The following is a 22,374-nucleotide window of genomic DNA, read 5'->3' on the forward strand; positions in this document are numbered from 1 at the left end:
TCTTCAATGTTACACTATGTCTGGACAACTTGTGCACACAGTCACACACACCATCCGGGCATGGAAAGGTGGACAGAATAGACAAAATGTTCTGTAAAATTTGTGAAGGGGCAGGTAGAACAAATCAGAGCCGTTTGTGTGTGTTTTATTGCTGTTTAAATACATGCTGTGTATGGGGATTTAAAAGTATATGTCCGATATTCGAGTTTTTCTATATGAACTGAACTCAGTTTTATTGGCTGTCGAACAAAGAGTCTTGGTAAACTCTGGTTGGGACTGTCGGTGAGTGTTCACAAGGAGAGACTCTTGAGCTTGTTGCTTTAGCATCTATAATTTTGCCCATTTAGTTTATTTCCATTTTAGCCTCTGCCTCTTCGCCAGTGCCATTTGCAACCTTTGGCCAGAAAAGCACACTGGCCTACATACTCCAAAATGCGACCAGATGTAGGACATCCTTTTGTGCCACTGGCATTTCTGCTACGGAAGCCTTTTAATGCTGTGTATGATCTGTAAATGTCCCTTTTCATTGCTGCTAACTGCTGAATTTAAACCCAAATGAAACTGAAGTCAAGTTTCATAACTTGAGAAAAGTAATTTTGTGAGATATGAATTTGGCCAAATACCTGAACAGCTTAATGTATCATAGTTATCGTATATTCAAACGGATAAAATGAGCCACTGTATATTAATGTATTGTAACGTATTCTAGTTAACATGCAGAGAAAGTGTAGCTCCACTATGGAAATCTGAATCAGCAATTCAGAAATTGTCTTCCATCATCACCACGGAAAAGTTTCAGATGTCACTGGCAGAGTTGCAAAGGTACCCTGTAATTAGTGAAGAAGCTGGCAGACTGTGTTATGTTATTTTAGCCTCCGTCTCCTCTCAGATAAACAAAATCAACCTAATCATAGATCCAGTATAACGATGTGTCTTATTTCTCATCATCGTGTCAGCACGTCTGTCAGTGAATACAGCTTGCAAAACTGGATGCACAATCTGAACTCTGTTTTCTCACAGATAATGCGTGTGTGGTTTAGCACAGTGCAATCACAGTAAAAATCTCTTCCCTGTATTTTTAACAGTCAAATTTGTGCTATGCAGAGAATGCTGACTCACAGCCATGACTTTGAGGACAGAGACGCTGCTGCTCATAACTCAGCATCAAGTCCTCATCAGACTCTCGACAAGACTGTGACCTTACTTGGGAGATATAGGATGTGACGGGAGGAGACAAGCGTCCAAAACAAACAAAATAACGTGACTTAATGCTTTTGGGTGGCAATACTGAACCCTTTTCATCCAACAGCTCACCAAGGCTCCTCCTTCTTGTTTATTACCCTCTGCCAAATGCCAGACTTTTCCTGTAACTACCTCAGAATAAAAGTTGGGCGACTCCAGTTAAATAATTCTGATGAGTGGGAAATGTTTTGTTTGTATCAGCAGTACATTAATACAGACTCCCAATGTGTAAAACTGCAAAAATATAAGTATTGCAATACTTTCCTTAGTGGGCCATAGGCTTTATCTCTTAATCTCTCTGAACCTAATCTGTCATTCCTGAATGGATTTTATGTAAGTAGCACTTAGTCCTACTGCTCAATGATAAGACCATTTATTTATATGAGAATCGTCAGTTTTGTTACGTTAACTATAATAAACTATTTCAAGAGGAATGAGGAAAAGTCTTGTAAAAATATTTTCACATGTTAATAAAGCAAAATACATTTGCAAATGCTTTAAAGTACTCTCAAGTTTTAGTTGTGTTGTTAACTCTGATCTAAATGGCTCCCTCTAATGGTCAGAGGTAAGTAGAAAAAATAAAATCACTGTTTAAACAATTTCTTCTTGGAGATCTGCAGAAAGCATGCCTCTGATCCCCACACAGGCCATCATTAAAGCATTACTGTGGTCACAAAGAACTATGCAAGAATGTTGGATTAACAAGTCTCACAAAACATTGTCGAGCCAGACATTTAACAATAACACTGTCCAGCAAAACTCTCTCAGGGACAGCGGGCAGTGATACCTCAGGAAACTAAATAAAACCTGAAGTATATGTTCTGCTCTGCACTGCAAGATAATGTAATGACATCATGACAACAACCTTTGCACCCACTGATTTAAAAGGTGGGCCGTATTAAGTTGCATGCCAGCTCACAACCCAGCAACGGTAACTGTGGGATACAAATGCTTGAATGTCAAACCTCAGTGCCACCTAGTGTCTTATTTGACCAAACTGTGTGTGTTCATCCTCACTGACACATCCACAGACTTCACCAGCTTTTTACCGAGCCGCTCCATCTTAAGTGCTTTCACATCCAGAGAGTAATGGTTTTATATTACAAGCACTACATGGTTATAAAAGGCAACACGACACCTGCCGTTGAAAAGGAGACGGAAACCTTTTTTTTTTTTTTTTTTGGAGTCTGTCTTAGTGGTTAGGATTAAGTGCAGTGAAGTGCTACGGAGCAGCAAGCTCTCCATCTAGTGGATATGAGGTAGAAGAAAAGAGTACCAGCAATTTGAAAAGGCTCACTTAGGCAAGTGAGCGATGCCAGGCTCACTTGCATGTCTGAGTGTTTGACTGGTTATGTCACCGAGGAGCAAGTAAGAAGTTAACTTCGACTTTAAGCTGATTATTGGACAAAGAGGATGGTAGAGAAAAAAAAATCCAGACGAGTCATTAAAAAGCAATAAGTTCTCTCCTGCCTCGACTCCAGGGTCTCAATAATAAATTATATTTTTATATGTCCATGTTGAACAAGTGTTAAATATTAGATTTCTAGGTTATTAATCATTCTTATTTAATTAAATGGTTTCAAGAAAGCAATTAAAGTATTCCCAGTGTCTGGATTAGTGTGTCTGTGTCTGCGCATGTGTGTGTGTGTGTGTGTGTGTGTGTGTGTGTGTGTGTGTGTGTGTGTGTGTGTGTGTGTGTGTGTGTGTGTGTGTGATGCATCCTCATCACTGCAGTGGTGTGTCCTCAGGCTACTCACCGCTCTCGGTGGACATCTGGCTGTGGTATTCTGGAAACTGTGTCTCAACTGGAACGCTGATGGTGCGTCGCAGGAGATGGACCTTGCATGACGCTGGGCGCCTCTCCTGCAAAAACAAGGGACGGATCTGTTGAGGAAGAGAGAGAGAGAGGAGGAGGACAGGGACACAGGGCAAGAAATTCAAGACAGATAAAAAGGCTGAATGAATGTCAACAAAAGGTGCAGATACAGAGCAGCCACATGGAGCAGGAAGCGCACAAAGGGAAGAATGAGGGCTAACAAGAAGAGATGGTGTCTGCTGGAACTACAATAGTCACCGAGGTTCCTTATCTGTGTTGTTGTGGTTATTCCGGTCACCATGTTTAATGCTGTGTTGGGCCAATAGCGCACAAAAGCCGTAGAGCTTCTGATAAATGAGGAGTCATTGGATGAAACAGAAGAGACATTAGCAGCACATCAGTCTGTGTCAGCCCATATCTTCCTATAGCTCGCATACCAAATGTTTGGCTCCTAAAGATTAAACAGACAAAAGGGAGAAGGATGGATGTGGTGAGAAAGTGTTGACTAAAAGAAAAAAAAGAGGGAAAGGGCCTGCTGTCCTCCACGAGGGGTGATAATGGCTTATCGAACACCCTCACACATCTCAACTCTCAATGCGTCCCCCTGTCCGTCTTGTTTTCTCCATCCCTCTGTTTCCATGTCCGTCTCTTATCTCCCCGTGTCTCTCGATCGTCACCTCTTTACTTCGCATCATGAGGCTTGTGGTTTAAGGACAGCTCTCACTGACGCCGCCTCTGACGTAAAGACAATGTCTGGTGGTCTGAGCCATAATGACTAAGCATCACGAGCTGTAATTTGAGTCCCACTATTCAACAGTTCTGTCTGGGATAAAGTGTAGCACTGTAACGGCCGGGGTATCTGGCTTCCAGGAACACTTGTCTTGGCCAGGGATTGGATTTTATAATCTTCAATTATCATAATACATAATAATTCAATGATTTAATTCACTCACACATCCAATTTCATTTTTAATGCTCAGCGACAACTTATTTAAAGAGTGAGCTTTTGAAAGAACCTACAGACTAAAACACAGATATGGATCATCCAATACTCATATCCTTATAAATACACACACACACACACACACACACACACACACACACACACACACACACACACTATAATATTGCTCTTTTTGCTCAACTACATTAAATTGATCCATATAATTACAAGTCATTTTGCAGAGGAGATTATTCATTATGGGTGGGACATGTGCTGAGGATGCTGCATCAGAGCCAAAGTAGCATTTCTTTACATTCATGTATCTAATCGTCTCTTTTTTTTAAAAGTCAAAATTAATTTCATTTGTATATTTCATTGATCCTGTCAAAGAGTGTTATATAGTTTGCATTTTCAATAAGTTTAAATTTGAAACTGCAATTGTTTTGTCGAGATAAGAAACTCATCTGTGTCAGTCCTTGTGAAAGGGTTAACAGATGGAACAGTGAAGGAAAGTGTCTTTTCACTCTTTGCTTACCCACTTAAGATACTGTAATTGCTTTTGCCACGGATGTAAGCACTGACTTGATTACAACCATAAAGAAAATGAGCTGAGCCCACTTTTAATTGAGGCAGAAATCAAAGTATCCTTAATTTGATACAGTTTTTTTTTCCCTGTTAGAAGTACCATAAAAACTTTTTTTTTTATATCTTTCATCATGAGCTCCCTCTACTGGCAGTCATGCAAACTTTTGAGAGTAATGATCTGAACATATAGAGTGAGCTTCATGGGCCTGAGGAACAACTGGAGGATTCATAACAAGCTATAAAAGAAAAAAGTCCAAAACCCTAGAAATCCCTCTAGAATCACAACTTTTTCAGTTTTATTACCTTCATATTGTTGCCCTCCAGACACACGGCCATCTACACTGAATCCTGAGATTGTTTCCCCTTTGTGCACAGTTATGCATTCCCTCTATGAACTCCTCCTTTTTATGTTTGATTTTTTATGTCTGTGGAAGCATTCATTGTGTTACGATTTACAGAAGTGTCACACCGGCTCAACAGATGGCCCTCGGCCTCTTTACCTCTTTACCAAACAAGACAATATGTTATCAAGTAAGCATTCTTTGACAAAAGACAATATTTGCCCACATTGTTTATGATTACACTGTTAATATTTGTACATATTATGAACATACAATTCTATTTTCTATTTCTCCTCTAACTTTTCTTCTTAGCTTTTTATTATATTGTTTATTTTTTACTATTATTATTGTTTATTGTTATAGTGAGCTGTCCTTTGGCTGCTGTGATGCACACATTTCCCTGGAACTGATAAAGGAATTACTGCTTCGGATTCTGATATCAGCATTGGATGCTTGAGTACAAGACGAGCTAGAAAAACAGACACGCCTGGCGGAAAAGCAAAACTGATTGAAGAAGGAGAGACAAAAGAATCCGACAAAAAATAGGAAACAAAAAAAAAAAAGCAATCAAGACAAAACGGAAGAAAACAAAAGGCAGAAAGAAAAAGTGTGACTGTTTACTAAAACCCCTGCAGCAAAAACTCCTTCACGGCCAACAATCAATCAAAACTTTTGTGCAGGGACTCTTAAAAGTCTTTTGAACATAATGATTCCTGCCTCCCTCACATTTTTGCTCTCCCTTGTGTTTTCTCACTGTAGGGCATTCAAAACTTCTGCATTTTAAAAGTCATCCACTAATCCCATAAAGTAGTTGAATAGTCAATTGACTTCCTGTCAAAAAAGGTCTCAAATACACACGGTAAAGGGGAAACTAATGCAGGTGGGATCAACCTGAGGGTAGATGCAAATAGCATATTCCTCCATTAGCTCTGAGAGGCTGTTTACAAATAAGCTGCGAACCTTTTTGGACTAAACCGCCGGCAAGCTTGTCTGAGCTGGAGATATCGTTCGACTGCAGTGACAACATGACTGTTGTCTTGCAGGGACAGCGGGAGTCTTTCCGTCTCTGAATAACTTAAAGTCTGTTTATGAAAGAAATGTAGAAATAATGTAGAAAAGTTATGTCTCTCCCTCTGCTGTGAGGACGCCATCTCAAAAACTCTAAGATAGCCTACTATGCATCCTTATATAAAGAATCTATGAAGATTTAAATATGAAGCAACAAAGAAAATGGGTTTGAACTGTTCTCATTCTTTTAATATGTGGCTGAGTATGAATTATTTAAGTGCATTTTAAAAGAAGAGATATTGCACTGGAGATATATTGCATCACAGGATGTTAGAGGCTGCATCTGAATCATTCTCTGACTTGTGATCATTGACTACAGGCTGCATGAGTCTAAGGAGCCTGAACTAAACTGTTTTCATACTAACTCTGAATCAAATCATTCACCTTGTGACCAAGCAAGAAGTGTTGCAATCGTTCTGTTGCTAAAATAACTGAAAACCTAATACTGCCATGACAAACATGACCCTAAGAAGTGCACATACAAGTTTGTATACGTGTACTGCATGTTTGCAGGTTTGTTCATGTAGCAGCCGATGCTCTGAAAACTGTCTATCTATCTATATCAGGCCATCACACCTTCCTCTGGAGGAAGCCCATTATAAGGCTGTCTCATCGTTTTGACCTGCGGTTTGCTGACATCGCAGGACTCCAGCAGTGTTACAGATGACCTTTCGAAGTCTGGGTCTCTAGATGGATGCATTTAAAAAGCTGTTGTTCTTTGCTGCTAGGGGGAAAGAAAGCACTGTTGTGGAAAGGCTGCCAAAGCATCGATTCTAATAATTCCTCCCTGCAATTACTGCTCTATTTCAACATGGCATACCTCAATACCTTCAGACAAAGATTAAACTGAGGTTACATTTTCTCCCCAGTTCAAGCAGTCGATAGACCCTTAAAATTCCAGTTAAAGTTGGCGTCATTTAAAAATCATCGAATATGGTTTGATAAATTCCTCAACAAAATCACTGGTTTTCCACAATGTGAGCATATCAGTATCACTGAATACTGCGATATGGATTTCTAATATATTTCCCAATCGTTACAATAAGTCACCTTTTAAACTGAGGTCACACAAAGCTGTCAAACAAGGACAGGACACTGCAGAGTGAACAACGCAATTCAGATTACCCTGTTGACTGCTGACGTGTTGTGAACAACAGGACCTCTAATCTCACAGAAACTTGCATAATCCTGTGTGACGCTAATCAAAACAACAGAGGCAAGGAGCTTGCTCTGCACAACCTGGCTGCTGGTGGTCTCCGGTGTGGGATGAATTTAAATGTAGAATAAATTCCCTCCTCAACACAGGATTCATTCTAGAGCTTGTGTCTCGTCTCAGCTGGTAATTTATATAATATCCCAAATAATGATGTATCTTCAAGGCATTTTATAGTTTAGAGTTTAGAGCTGGACTCAAACCAATTAATCGATAATCCAAATAGATTGCTATTATTTTAAGAGATCACAACCATTACATTATTTTTTGTAGCTCTTAATATATCTCCAATAAGCTAATATCCAACAATATCCTGTCCTTATCGTTTAATAGGACTTGCTGTAATCATTTACTATCATTATATAAACATTATTAAAAAAAAAACCTAGCCTGGACACTGGACATTTATTCTCCGATTGTGTTAATGACATGTAGTTTCACAGAGTGGGTTGAATCCAACACGCTGCAGTCATAAAAAAAAAAATGACTATGAAATGTGACTGAATAATAATATTTTCCTGAATTTAACATGCGGTGTCAAAATATAAACCGATGTCGAGAAAGAGGTGGATGGCAAAGAGCTAAAAAAGCAAAAGCAACTGAGATGAAAGTGACAAGGAACAAATAAAAGCAGGAAGAGGAACAGATGAGACAATGGTGACACAGAAGGACTTGACAGACAGAAGACTGTACTATCTGCTCTCACCACCTCCTCCTCGTTCAGAAGCAGCATCTGACAGTCGGCAACCACACAGTACTTTTGGTTCCACGCAGTTTGCTCATCATAGGAGTGACCACGTGACATCCAGTGTCTCGATGGACACCGCACATCTAGAGGAGGAGAAGAAGGTAAAAAAAAAAAAAAAATCACACAGAGAAAGACATCAGTGGTGAAGGCAGAGGGAAAAGACAAAATACACCTGGGGAAAGTGAAAACATTTGTTTGTTAGCTTGGTAATGGAGTGGAATAAAGAGTTTCAACTGTGACATCCTAAAAATAAGCCCTTAGGACGCGGGAGGAAGCAGGCAGCAACGAGTGGACAATAAGTACTCTTGTTTAATAGGCCCTTCATCTGTGTGAGGAGAATTGCTTTTCAACTCAAAATAACTGTTTTGCTCAGCGAACACAAAACCCCTTTTTCTTGATTAGAAATGCCACTGGAGAGGTAATGACTACCGCACGCTCTCCACATTCTTCCTCCCCCCCTCCACCTCAATCATTCTATGGATGTGTGCTGAAGAAAGGATAAATATAAAACAACCGAGACAGGCATAAATTGGATTCTTCTGCTCCTCCAACGATGACATGACATAAATCTCAGAAATGCAATACATGTGCTTCATCCACACGGGAAATGCAGCCCCTCAACTCTCACATTGTTACGGAGACACAGTGACTGCATCAGTCAACGCAGAGCATAATCCGAGAGTTTCATTACGGATCTGTTGGACTTGTTAGCGTGTCAGGTGCTTGGGTCTCCACACCGCGTGCAGTGAGAAAAATACATTTCCTGCTAAACTCAAACACTTTAATCATCTTCTGCAACATCCACTAGAGGATGATGGGTGCAGTATGTGGGTCATTGTGCTGTTTTGATGGTGCGGCACATCACCACTGCTTAGAGCAAGCAATGTGTTTCATCATATGATACACAACATGCTGCGTGGATATAGCCGTACTTGATGAGAAGCCCTGAAACACATGATATACTTTTAAAAAATGATTCAAAGAGGCACACTCCTGTATATTTCATACAGTTTATTCCAGTGTGTTGGCGTTTGAAAACTGGAGGTTTTTCATCTTATCTCGGAAACAGAATATAAAACTCAGTGTGCTTTCAGAGACAGTCTAGTTTCACAGCGAATATTCAATGCAATGAGACGTATATTATTCAGCTATTGCGCTGGGATTTATTGTCATGTATCTTTTAATCTCATTTATAATACTGTGGATTTACAGCTCCGGTACGCTGAGTATGAATGGGTGAAATGGGGACATTATGTTTGGAGCTGACCCGACCTTGTCAGCTGTCTCTCTCTGATCATTTTATCTTAGTGAATGGCTGCTTCACATTCCCAGGTAGCCTCATCGTCGCCCCATTAGAGAGAGTCACAGAAGTGCACAGACGCATTAATGCACAAACACGGCGGAGATACAGCTGCCGCATCTGAACAGCTTACAGTCATGCTGTGGACAGGAGCAGGTCAAGCACACAGAGTTTTTCCATTTAGCAGAGACAGGTATTTTTATCCTGATTAAGTTACGTAATTCAGAATCATCTGAACAAGCTTTAGAAATCATGAGAGATGGGCGAGAGAGACAGAGATGCAAGAAAGTGGGGCCAGGCAGTATATGTATATAAGTGTTTTAGCCCGTCAAAAAAAAGATGTGCTTTACTGTGGCCATGATATCATGTACTCATGGAACTTAAGTCGCATCCAGTAACTATTGAACCTACATGAAGAAGGTAAACAAGCCTCTACATGTCGGTTTTTGTTTGCAGGAGCCAACACAAACCACTTTATCTACTCCCACCATCCAAGGAAGTGTAGATTAAGTGTAGATTGAGTGGATTATCTTTACTCTTTTGATGGGAATGTCCCCACCACAACTGGAAATCTCTTATAGCTTTCATGTGTTCAAACCATTTAAATTCAAACTGCATTCTCAGTCAGGGCCAGCAATGTAAAAAGCAGGATGTGCTTTCAAAGTCAAGCTAAAGGATGGATCGAGTGTACAATTTTCCATCTACAGTAGCAGGCTGCAATGCAGTCAAGAGAGGCTAACACTGAAGCCAAATAAATAATCACATTGTTTTACCATGTCGTTCTATGTGCTACTTGATACCCCAACACAAGCTCAGCTGGTTATGTTGTTAACGTTACGTAAAATCTCCTTCTGCTCCGTGATCCTCTCCACTGTGTGTCTGTTGCTGCTAAGTAAATGTACTTGATAGATAAGCCCCATGGCACACTGACTATTTTAAACAAATACACTTTGAGTTTTCTACAAATAAAAATGCCGTTGAGATGCCTAATCCTTCCCTTTTGTCTCACTCTGAATGAATCACATTACATTTACTAATTAACCTACATTACCAGGCAGTCTCTCAAATCATATGCAAGCCCGCAGACCTTATATTTATTCTTATTTGAAGCCAAGAAGTACATCAGATTTGATTTAGAATCTATTTGTCTTTTTTTAAAATATGTTCCCTTACACTGCCAACAAAGTGAACAGAAGTCAAATAATCTGAGTTAATATAATTATAAAATAGCATCACTGCAAAACACTAAAAATACAGTGTGCAATTTTAGGTCACCCACCCCTACAACAAAGACAGACATTAAGTCTTTTGACTGGTGCAGTTTTTCTCGGTATGTCTGAATTCATTTCCTTCAACAAAGCAAACGGGGTGATATTCATCTGTGAAGCAGATGAGCTCTGAGTCTCTCGCTCTCATGGTGTTAATCTCAAAACCAACACAGCTGTTCAGCGTTTACCACAATAGAAAGTAAGAAGGAGAAAAAAATGGCAGACCAATGCCACAGAAAAAGGAAACAACTCATGTTTATCCTTGCACTGTGCAGTATTTCTCGAGCAGGTTCACGACAGAACTCATTGACTCTGGTTGACAGACACACTCAAGGACAACTCACTGATGTGATATAAATTATATGGATTTTTTTCCATGGCCTTGCTGATTTATAGATTGGGGATTTGACAGGTCAGGTGCATGCTCTGTTGTGAATCGATATTTTGCAGGCACAGCGATCTGAGGTAGCAGACTGTGTGAATATATACACAAATCGCCTTTTCCTTTAACAGCAACATACTGCACCATTTCCCTTGCTGTAAGCTAAATAACTTCCTTACCAGAGATTCAGTAAATATATGGAATACGTACAACCAAGGCTTGGCTATATAACATAACGATTATGCTAATTTTGTGAGGCTTTGGTTATTATCATAACCCTATAATTTGAACAATTTATGTGTCACGTGTCATGTCAGTATTCTGACAACACCTCTTCCATCTCCAGATATATATGTGCCAAAAACAATGATGATATGCCTCTACTGCTGTGTGCCTGCTTTTGTAGCTGCAACCAGGCCAGGTGTATTGTCCTGGATGAATGCAGACATCACCTCTCCATTCCCTCCAGTTGTGCTCTTAGCACTGCTCTGGTTTGCTCCTATAGGTGAACAGTAATACATCACCATCATGCAGGTTATGCCACTGATACCATCTCCTCTGTATCCCAAATACAATACACAAGAGGCACAAACTGGGGCAATGTTCTCAACATCAGGCAGCACATTAAAATCACACACACACACACACAAGCATGTGAAAAACAGAAACATCACTTTGAATTGAGAGATTCAAAATAAATCATTAAAAAAGTCTGCCACAAAGCCACAGTGAAGAGCTTCCCTAGCAAACAAGCTAGCTTAGAAAGTTAGCTTAACTCAGTTAGCTTAACTTAGAGTCCTAAAGTCTCTCTGTAGGACTCTAGCATAACTGGGCTACTGAGTTTCCCCAAAATCGTGCTAAGTGTAAAACAAACGGAGATGCACTTTAAACTGAAAACAAAGTCAGGAATTTGACGTTTGTTTGCATGTTCTTACCTACAACATGAGCCATAAATGAAGACCTGAAAAAGCAGCTCTGTAACAGTTACTCCTGTAGGGGCGCCATGTTGAGACATGTTCAGTTTCACTTCTCAACGGCCAGTTAAAGATTTTTAAAATGGCGCCTGCCATCTGCTGGTGACGAATGAGATCGAGCTCCAGCAGCGTAAAGAGATAGCTGAAGCCACGCCCCTTTTCGGTTTGCCACATATGACCTTATTTGGAAAAAACTTTTTTCGGTGATGAATGAAGAGACAACAAATGAATTTTTGATCCTTTTGAATTGCGTCATGAATCAGGCAGATGATGTTGTCAATTCAAAAGATGATCTCCAAGTCAATTTAAATTAACTAGTAAAGAAATTTAAACATTTAAGGGGCTACTCTCCTTTCAGATAACTGCAGCTGTCAACATGAGCAGATATATTGTGATTTAAATTTATTTATTTATTTATTTTTTTGGACCTTTGCCAAGTTGGTGGCCATGTTGGTTGTGGTGACGTGTTTAGCGTGACGATGTAGTTCACTGGGTGGTTTTACACAACACAATATAATATTTTACTTTAGTTACGACAGACTGACTTTTTCTTGACTGGGAAAATTATCTTGAAATATCATCTAGTTTTTTTTTTTTTTGTGAAATTGCATTAAAATGATTAACCTAAATCCTTTAAACAGAAAGGTACTCATGTACTACTAGATCTTAGCTAAGTATGCTAACAAGCTAACATATGTTGTTCCCTTAGTAAATCCAAGCCTAGAAGCCTAAATGATCTTTTATTGGCCTAATATTCAGAGCATCAAACACCACGTATTCAGCAGTGATGGAGATCCTTTATTTGCAATTAGAGCAGTTCAGATAATAGTAGATTTTTATTCATTCTGTGAACTCTCCTGCAACGTAGTAAAACAAAAATTGGTTTCAAATTAGTCATGCTGTTAAGTCAAATTCTCACACTACTTATGTTATGTAACTTAAGAATAGTAACAGCCAATTTGGCCTCTTTTTTAGGTGGCAGTAGTGGAAAATTAGTCATACTCAACATTCGTTGTGTTATTTCAGAACACTGAAGACAGTTGGAGAACAATAAGATTTGAAAAAAAGGATTTAAACTCTACAGAATTATTTATTTCCATGCCAACCATTGTTTGAGTGATATACAGATTTTTAGGCATCATATTATCACTAATGGCTTGAAAACAAGTGCACATAGCTGACCTAGATTTAAACTGAGCCCCAAATGTTTAACAAAACCTGGCTCTGCCCCTGATACCAATTTTCTACAGTTGTAAATGAAATCCTCAGGAACTCTGAACATCTTGGACCCTGCTCACAACATCCCAGGTATGAAGGAAAGTGACCATGACAAAGAGCTGCAGCACATTCGAGACAAAGGCCCTTCTGTCAAATCAGTGAATCTCTAGTGACCAAAACCCTGGTTCCAATCAGTCTTAAATGAGCTGTGTCGTCCTTTCGCCAAACTTGAACCTGGTGTTAAAAGGCTACCACCTCTGGGGAATGTGGGTAACATCTGTACACAGGCTTGAAAAATGGTTTGACATTTTAAATCAAGCAACACAGTCAAAGAGAAGCACAGCGGGGGATTCTTGCACACATTTACCTACTTCCACGGTGCCTGGACAATTGAAACAGAGGGGAAAAAGAATAACCATCCTGATGACCCTGATGAAGGCCACGAGCTGAAAAGTTCCAACAATAAAATTCATCTTTATACTCAGAGTGTTGCTGGAAATTTGACCTCTTTACACAGTTTAAACTAACAAAGGAGGCACAGCCCTTGGTAGACAGTCAGTGATAAACTGGTGGTGCACAAATGAGCCAGGTGGACTGTTGCTAAACAGTCCAACCAACATCTGCAAATCTAATGTGCTGGAGATGTGCAGTCCTCATTGTGGTACTCTGGATCTGAAGAAGCTGACAGGGGTTGTCGTAAGCAATAGCAGGAACGGCGCGATGCGAAAGCCGCTGTAGAGTTCTCGATACGCAACACGTGTTTTACATTAACTGCGTCCAGCTGCAGACAACGTTGTCACTTAATTAAATCACAGCCTTCCATATGGGATGACTAATCTCTGTACCAGTTAATTAAAAAAAAAACTCACCTGTGAAAAGTGAAAGAACTGGATTACTGAGTCACCTGCAGGTCAATCTACTTGTGCCTGTTTAAAGTTGCTGCACACTATTTTTGTACACAAACATCCTCAGTGTTGTGTAAGAGGATTTTTTTTTTTTTTTTTTTTTTTTTTTTCTTCAACAGCTAGAGGAAGAAAACTGCCTGAAACCCGGCACGGCTGAGCGATTACAGTTTTAAAATTATAACCTATCAAAAAAAATAAATAAATAACACATTCTTTAAATCTGACACACTGTCTCTTTCACTTTGAACATGAACAGAAAAATCACGCCCTGCAACAAGATGCAGGGCGTGATGTTCCCAAATAAGAGGGCATGACTAGGTTGTACATTAGTGTGCCATCTTTGTGTTAGTACATTTTGATTGTAGGACAGTTATGTGATCAAGCACGTCGCACTGAAGCTCAGAATAGGGTTCAAAGGGACAATAGCTGGTGCGTTCATTGGGACCGTGTATGCTTGTGTCAATGAAAGCGCGGTGTCACGGATAAGTGTGTTTCACTCTGCGTGTAAAAGATAAGGAGTGTTCCCATCAGATACAAGCTGGATGCTCTTCAGCTCAGGAGACAAGCGTGGCCACTTTGTATCTGCATGCACTTACAGCCATGTTGCTGGTGTTCGAGTGTTCTTTTTACATATCTGACTAAGATCAATAGCTGCAAAATATCAGCGTTTTGTTCCCCTCACTCATCGATAGCTGTATCCGCACCACGACTATAAACCTCACCTTTCAGCAGCTGCTACTGCGTCCGTCTGCCAGGTAATGATAGAGCAAATATAAAGAGGCCACACGCTAATGGTGTCAGATCAATATTACGAGTTTGGATCAGCTGCCACTCGGACTCTTATTTTTTTAAATTTGGCTTTCCTGTTCCAGCAACAGAAGACGATGTTAGTGAGCGACGGAAAAAAATAGCGATCCAACAGGCACAAACACGACACATGTGAGAGCGGCGTACGTAGGCCGCCTCACTGATCCATCAAAAAACGACTTCTTCTGAACGTTAGCGAAGTTTTACAGTTGACTGCTTTTTTTTTTTCTCCAGGACACAAGTGCTCTGAAAATACAAGAGGTTAATATTGACTTGACATCAGATAACAGTCTCTACACCTACGACTCCCACTGAATATGGATTCCATCCTCCCAGCTCACTGAACCAGACTTTTTGCAGAAGGTTTCTGGAGCATCAGGTGAATATTTTCTCACCAAAATACCCGTCAGGTTCAATTTACCCGTTTTCATGGAAAGGAAGCTCGAGGTTGACTCATCAAGAATATCTCAATTCTCTCCCGTTCTAAAGACTCCTTAATCAGCTGACTGTAGGCTTTTATACTCTTTCAGTTAAACCAACCAGATTTTGCCGCAATTAAAACTAATCATGTCATTGATTGATTGAAAAACGCCACTGAATACAAGTTTAATGAGCACATGATTAATGACCTAAAAGTGTATGATTTAAGATGTACTGATATGTAATTGATATGCTAATGATACATCATTAGTGCCACAAATGACACTTTAAATACACCAGAGTGCACTTGACGCTATTTTGAGATACCATTGAGATTTTTTTTATTATTATTAAATTTAATCTGATCCTATCACACACATATATAGAGAGAAATATATTAAAAATTAAATGTGTGAAAAATGTAAGCATAATTGTTTTCAAATTGAAGGACACTTAATAAAGTTTTAAAAATCATTCCAGTTGAAACAAAGTTGGATTCAAGTTTTTTTGTGAATTACTGAACTGTACTTATTTTTATATATTTTAATGCATCTTAATGGTATCTCAGGATAGTGCATTTAAGTACAGGAATTGTGTAAAAATGGGCATTTTGTGCGATTTTGTGGCCCCCCCAGTGCAACTCCACTGTCGTTAATACAAAATTCAGGTCTGTAACTGTTTGTCAAGCATTACGTAGGTGCGAACTACCAACAAAACTCTTCACGTCATAAAAATTTGTCCTCAAATCTAGTGCCGTGAAGTAAACATGTGATCCTACCCCTCACTGAAGCTGCATACTGCAGAAACAAGTAATGGCTGAGACGGAAACACTACCTCCAAACGCTGAATGTTCTTCTTAGAAAAAAAAACAAAAAAAACACACACTATGCAGCAGAGGCTCCTGCAATGCAACATTTCAGCCGTTCTGGTGATGCTTTAGCCTATTTTTACTCACAAGAATAAAATGTTCAGCAGAGCTTTCTAACGGACGACGTGCCAAACAGAGGTTTAGTTAATCATATTAAATTTGGCTGCACCACATTTAGGTGTGCATCTTCCAGGACCCTGATACTGTGCATGCTGTCGAATTGGAATGGCTTCTGACACCAGAAATGGGATCGCAGCCATGATTTATTTCATTAGTTGTGCCCTTTTGCTTTTCCTGCTACACACAAAGAGTGTATGACAGGAGCTTGTGTCGCTGAGCGATGACACGAGCCGGCCAAGCTCTGGATAATATGATGTCACAGTCCAAAACCTTCATGGATCTTCTACATATTACTTGCCGCTGAATGCCGACAGTGTTTCTGGAAAATAAACCCAAAAGCATAATTCTCCCTTGCCTTTGTTCCAGTCAGTGCCATTGTCTAGAAGTTGTACGCCAACTGATGTCAAGCATAAAACATATTCGTCGTATTTGGCTTAATATTCAGGAGAACTCGTAAGTAACAATGGTTACTTAATTATCAGCCTCCGATTCATCTGATACAAGCTGTCTTGCAGAACATACTTTGAGATAAAGATAGAAACTGAATTAGAAAAAGGCGCCAGTGCAATATAATATGAACCCATCACAACCCACTGAGGAGGCACTTTGGAAAGAGATGCGTCCATTTAAATAGAAAGTTATAAATCCAGCCTGTCTTCACGCCGCTAGCTACACCAGCATGCTCTGCTGCAGCTTTGACAGATTTAGAGCCCTCGGATCCTCTGTGCCACTGATGGGGAGCTTCATCATGTTTTCTGCTCGTATAAAGCAACACGGCAAAGGCCGAGCGATAAGCCCACATGCAGAGCCGCTGATTAAACTTCCTCTCACAGCTTTTCCCGGAAAATGCCATGCGAGCAGGTAAATGCCAAGAGTTTGCCTGGCACTTCCGCTGCCACGGATCGCAGCTTGAGGTGCAGGTTAACACAGCGAGGATGCAAATGCACATAAACAAGAGTTTGGTAATCTTATGTTGACACGGGGTGAGACAAGATTCCACAAGCGGGACTCAGAGCTGTAAAGGAAGACGTACTGCCACCTGACAGCCCCCATTTAGACGCTGTCATGTTACAGGCCCAAAAAGATGGCAGAATTAAAGTTACTCTGGAGCATGACGATATCACTGGTACGAAGCCAGAGCTGCTGTATTAACCACTCCATAGCACAATAAAGCAAGCGGGAAAAGGAGCTTTTGTCAGCCAAGACATTAATATGAAGCTTGAGCAGTTTTGTCGCTCCTGGTCATCAATTAAAATTTAATCTGCAGCCCTCAGTCGGGTGAGGAAATGATCAAAGATCAGCGTTCTACATATGAATGCGCTCAAGCTCTTATGAATCACTGTCACATAACTTGCCAAAGCACTCAGGAAGTGTGACACCGGTGCAGATGCAACCCGGGCGACTGACAACTTGAAGGGTTTAGCAGTAAACGTGGACAGAAGAATGACACGTGCCGACCTTCATCAGCTCTCTACAACATGTTGTGTGTGCGTGTGTTTGAACAACAATGTTTAAATCACTGTTGCAGCTGCTGCAGAGGGAACTGTTGTGACTCTCCAGTATACTGAGAAAAGAATCGATACGAGTTCTCACACACACACACGGATCAAGATGGCAACACACCACTGGGTAATAAACAGAAAAGCAATCTTATAATTCTACCACTGCAATCGAGCAAAACACCAGCAGCTCCTCGTTTTTTTCTATCTAGTGTTGCTCTATATGTATGACTGGTTTCACTCTGGAGCAGATGCAAATGCAAGAAAAAAAATGCCTGTTTGCAGTAACGTCAGAAGTGAATTGGCATCCTACTTAATTCCCATACGGTCTCCTCCCTGTCATATCATACAGGTTAAAACTTTGCTTCCTCTTGTCCTGGTGTTGTGTCTCACTTGAACTATAGGCTACACTGCTGCACTGCCCCACGACTCCTGGAGGTGCAGTACCTGTAAATGAGACTTTAGATAACAGATAACAGCATTGAAACCATAGTGACTGAATTAAAGTTTATTATGTTATCTCATTCTGCACATGGTAACTTAACAGCTGTGTTAACCTCAGTGGTTTATGAGCTGTAGCGTCCCCAGTAAAGACACAGACCACTGTGTTTCTCGTAGTTTCTCGCACTTGCAATGCAGACAGGCCAGGAGCAGCTATGACAGCTGAAGAGGTCGGTGTGTTTACTCTGAAAACTACTGCCTACAAACTGCTGTACCAGCTCCGACGGTGGCTGTTTGTTTTACAAAGCAACTACAAGAAAAACACAGTATGTTAAACAGTGAATTCATCCGAGCCCACTGACCTTCCTCTCCTCTGGTTGACCAGTGGACGACCAGGGCATCAGGTATGTGGACAATAAAAAAAAAAGTGTTAAATGTATTTAGCACCGAGTACCACGATGACCACAAAGCTGCGATCGACACAAGCCTATCAGAGGTAGAAAAGGACGGCTCTTGCATTAAAAAAAATGCATTGGGATCAATATTAAAGCTTAACAGACATTTATTCAAACGCTACATTTCGACATGATTACCTTCAAATCATGAAACGACGTGAGATTTCTGTTGTACGTTGTGTTTGGAGGGCTGAGTGCAGCCGGAACACCTGTTTGCCGCCAGGTTGATTATCTCATTAGCACAAAAACACCTACACACACTCACTCTGGGACAAACCAGCTGCTGGTTCTCTTCATTTTCCAAATTTCCTTGTAGTGCCTGGGCTGTTATAACACAGCGTCTGAAAGAAATGTGGGCCGCGTATCAACAATTACTTTACGTTCCCTCAATAAGAGCTGGACTGTGAAAACTAAATGTGAAAAAGACTGTCACTGTCTGCAAGTATCATTGTGTCCCTGTGTTTCTGTGATGACCAGGCCTGATTAACTGCACTTGAAGAAGAATCCTAAAAAAAAAACCTCAACAGTGATAAAACCGAAAAAAAAAAACTGTAAGCAATTAGTGGAATAAAAGGATTGTGTTTGCCGGCAGTAAAAACAATGGATTCAAGTGGGTCAAATGAAGACAGTTTTACTTTCCGTTTTGTAGCCTTTTCACTGTGATCTCTAATCACCTTTGCTTTTCAAGCCTTGACTTAATAGTAGATTTTCAATCGCATCTCTTGAGGTGGTGAGTGGGAGTTTGCGGAGGCAGCGCTACACTCAATTTGCACTGGAGGATGCTTTTATTTCATGCACACTGACCCAGACTTTGACCCAGCTCAGTGTTTGGCTGAACATCCTTTGTCTGGTGCCTCCGTGAGCAAGGAGGGACCACGACCAAACTGCTACGTTAAAGGAATATAGCAAAGAGTGGGGTTTTTCTTTGAAAGTAAGTCAGACCTCATTCAAGCGCTTTGAGAGTTGATCCGAGTGGCGATGGCGATGTGACTTTTGTGCTCTTGCGGTCTAAAAGATCACCAAATATCTGTTTCCTACAGAACACTCTGCTTCTGTAGTGCCTGAAACGCCTCGTCAGTAGTCCTGCCGTTAACTCCCTGACTTCCTGACATCACCATGTGACACAGTGTGACATAATTTAAGCCTATACAGGGTAGAAGTGCAGATAAGTAGAAAACATGACAGAACTGAGCAGAGACACGGCAAGCACTGCTAGCTCAGACGTGTGTGAGCTGACCAATCAGAGGAGACTTGATATTCGGTCATCTGTAAAAGGAAGTCTGATCTTAATCCTGACGAATCAGCTACATCGGGAATCTGTAAAGTGAAAATCAATCACCACGGTGCTCCAAACTCCGAGGTCATGGGATTAAAATGTGTTCGCTGCTCATTACATGATGATCAGCAGTCGAGTGCTGTGCTTTGAGATCAGCTGTAGTGATGTTTAAATGGAGTTATAACAGAAGGTTAAGAGCCACAAGAAACAAATCATCCCTCGTTGATCTTAATTAGCCGCAAACGTATATTTAAGTTTGTCACACATGCAGAAAATGGGCAAAACTAATGGCCCAAGTCTGCAGCGTTAGTATGCTGATTGTCTGCAGGTGTGAAACAATAATTACAATTTATGATTTACTAGTTAAATTGAACAGGTGTTTTCAATTATACTGATTATCTGAACTGACTCATCACACACACACACACACACACACACACACACACACACACACACACACACACACACACACACACACACACACACACACACACACACACACACACACACACACACAACAAGGTCTTCAGTCATGTCATGATCCACCTCAGGAGGTCAAAACAAGATTGAAATGTTGAAAGAATGTCAGCGACCATGAGCAAAGTCTGGGACGCGCCTGAGTGAAGAAGTTGCAACAAACAAACCCAAAGAAAGAGATCAGCTGAAGGCGACATGACCGTGACAGAGAGTGAGGTGTGTCTGTGGAGAGAGCCAGAGCAGAGAGACAGCGACTTCAGTAACTTCAGCACACTGAGCCCAGCTGCACCGAGTTACTGCAATTAGTCACCTGCCAGGGAGATTAAACAGACACGCCTCCACGATGACGCCACAGGAAACAGACACGCCTCCACGATGACGCCACAGGAAACAGACACGCCTCCACGATGACGCCACAGGAAACAGACACGCCTCCACGATGACGCCACAGGAAACAGACACGCCTCCACGATGACGCCACAGGAAACAGACACGCCTCCACGATGACGCCACAGGAAACAGACACGCCTCCACAATGATGCCACAGGAAACAGACACGCCTCCACGATGACGCCACAGGAAACAGACAAGCTTGTGATGCAGAAATGATTGTGATACATAATGCAGATAAAGAGAGGTGCGGTGACATAACGAGGTAAAGAAACCCGCTGACACCACACGGCAATGCAACTTCGATTTCTTCACCTCTTATTTTAGTCCTAATGGCACAATTTATATGGAAATTAAATACAGCCTCGGACAAACCTTTTGTTTGCATCTTAACTTGCAGGCGGTCACAGAAAACAAACAGAGCGGATGTTGACTTTCTGATTATCTGAAGGGGGAGAGCTGTTCTGATGGCGGTCCTGGAGGAGACGTGGGTTTGAATGGGAACGATCCATCGTTTGCCGTTTGTAGGTGGTAGAATAGTTGGTGGACTGAAGCTGTTTGGAGAAGCAGGAGCTCTGTTTCAGCGTGGAGTTGTGTTCCAGGGTCCTGTTATTTGCCGAGGATTTATTTCCACTCTGCAGTCCCAAGATATCTGCTGGATCTTTTTGTTTTATTTAGCCCGTTGTGATTCACCAAGACCTGCTTCTCTCCGGTTAGTTAAAAGGACAGTGCTGCACCGGCTCAGCCAAACTTGTTTTTTTGACTTTCTGTTGGTTTCCTTGAGCGTTTTCATTTTTAACGCGACGTGTGCCAATTCTGAGCACTCAGTGTCTGTAGCTGGCTGTACTCTGCCGTCACTGCCGCTCAGCTGCCGTGCAGATGAACGTATATTGTGGTTGTTTAAAACGTCAGACAGCGTTGCCCTGTGATTGTATCGCAGCTCACGCTTGCTTTTCCCAGTTTTTAACACTTCAACGAGAACACATCATCCAGTTTTTGCCAGTATACTGAACAAACTTGCATTTTGTCTGCAGCCGGAGCCAACCGTTGTATCAACTACAGATTGTACTCCTGCATTTTTTATGCCTGCATCCAGGAGGAGTTTGGTGTCTAACTAAACTCAAACTGTCAAACTAGGCAGAGCTGAGAAACTATAAACCAAGATTCAGTTACTACACTTCCTTTTTTTGGCCTAGAATGCTTTAAGAAACACATTTTAGTGCACTGTTTAGCTGCAATAGTGAAAACTGGTCGCCATGTTGTTACTTTATTGTGAAAAGGAAGGCGGCGCTGATCAAACATGAGCCACGATCCTGTTCATTGATCATAATCACACGGTGGCTGTTTTCCTCTGACATCAGGCTCAACTGTGCTGCTGCTCTGTTCCAGACTCAACTCATCATTTCACTGCTTCAGCTGCAAATGATGGTCAAACTCCAGATGGACCATTTTTCAAGCTAAAACAAGACATTTGATGTCACAGCAGCTAACGATAGCATTCAACCACTTTCTAGCTAATGGTACCGTTTGATTGTGTAACATGATACAATAGGAAAGCTGTAAATCAACATATAACTTGGATACATTTCTTTCAACCTGGAGGTGAAACACACACAAT

General features: G+C 41.0%; 1 protein-coding gene across 8 annotated transcripts in view; it reads right to left on the minus strand.

Annotated features, from left to right (window-relative positions):
* The window catches only part of dab2ipb (DAB2 interacting protein b), a 167,252-nt gene that overhangs the window by 141,041 nt on the left and 3,837 nt on the right, over positions 1-22,374 (minus strand). For 2 of the 8 annotated variants that reach the window (XM_037117092.1, XM_037117086.1), the window contains exons 1-2: positions 7,915-8,039; positions 3,000-3,126 (exon numbers count right to left, since the gene is read on the minus strand). In XM_037117092.1, coding sequence (XP_036972987.1) covers positions 3,000-3,126; positions 7,915-8,013 — 226 coding nt within the window. In that variant the 5' untranslated portion in view covers positions 8,014-8,039. Of the gene's footprint in view, positions 1-2,999; positions 3,127-7,914; positions 8,040-11,358; positions 11,406-11,841; positions 11,982-22,374 lie in introns of those variants that run through there. The other 6 variants (XM_037117089.1, XM_037117087.1, XM_037117091.1 and 3 more) reach the window with 5 other exon arrangements.

This window comes from Acanthopagrus latus, chromosome 12 (genome assembly GCF_904848185.1).
Source record: "Acanthopagrus latus isolate v.2019 chromosome 12, fAcaLat1.1, whole genome shotgun sequence".
Taxonomy (NCBI): Eukaryota; Metazoa; Chordata; class Actinopteri; order Spariformes; family Sparidae; genus Acanthopagrus; species Acanthopagrus latus.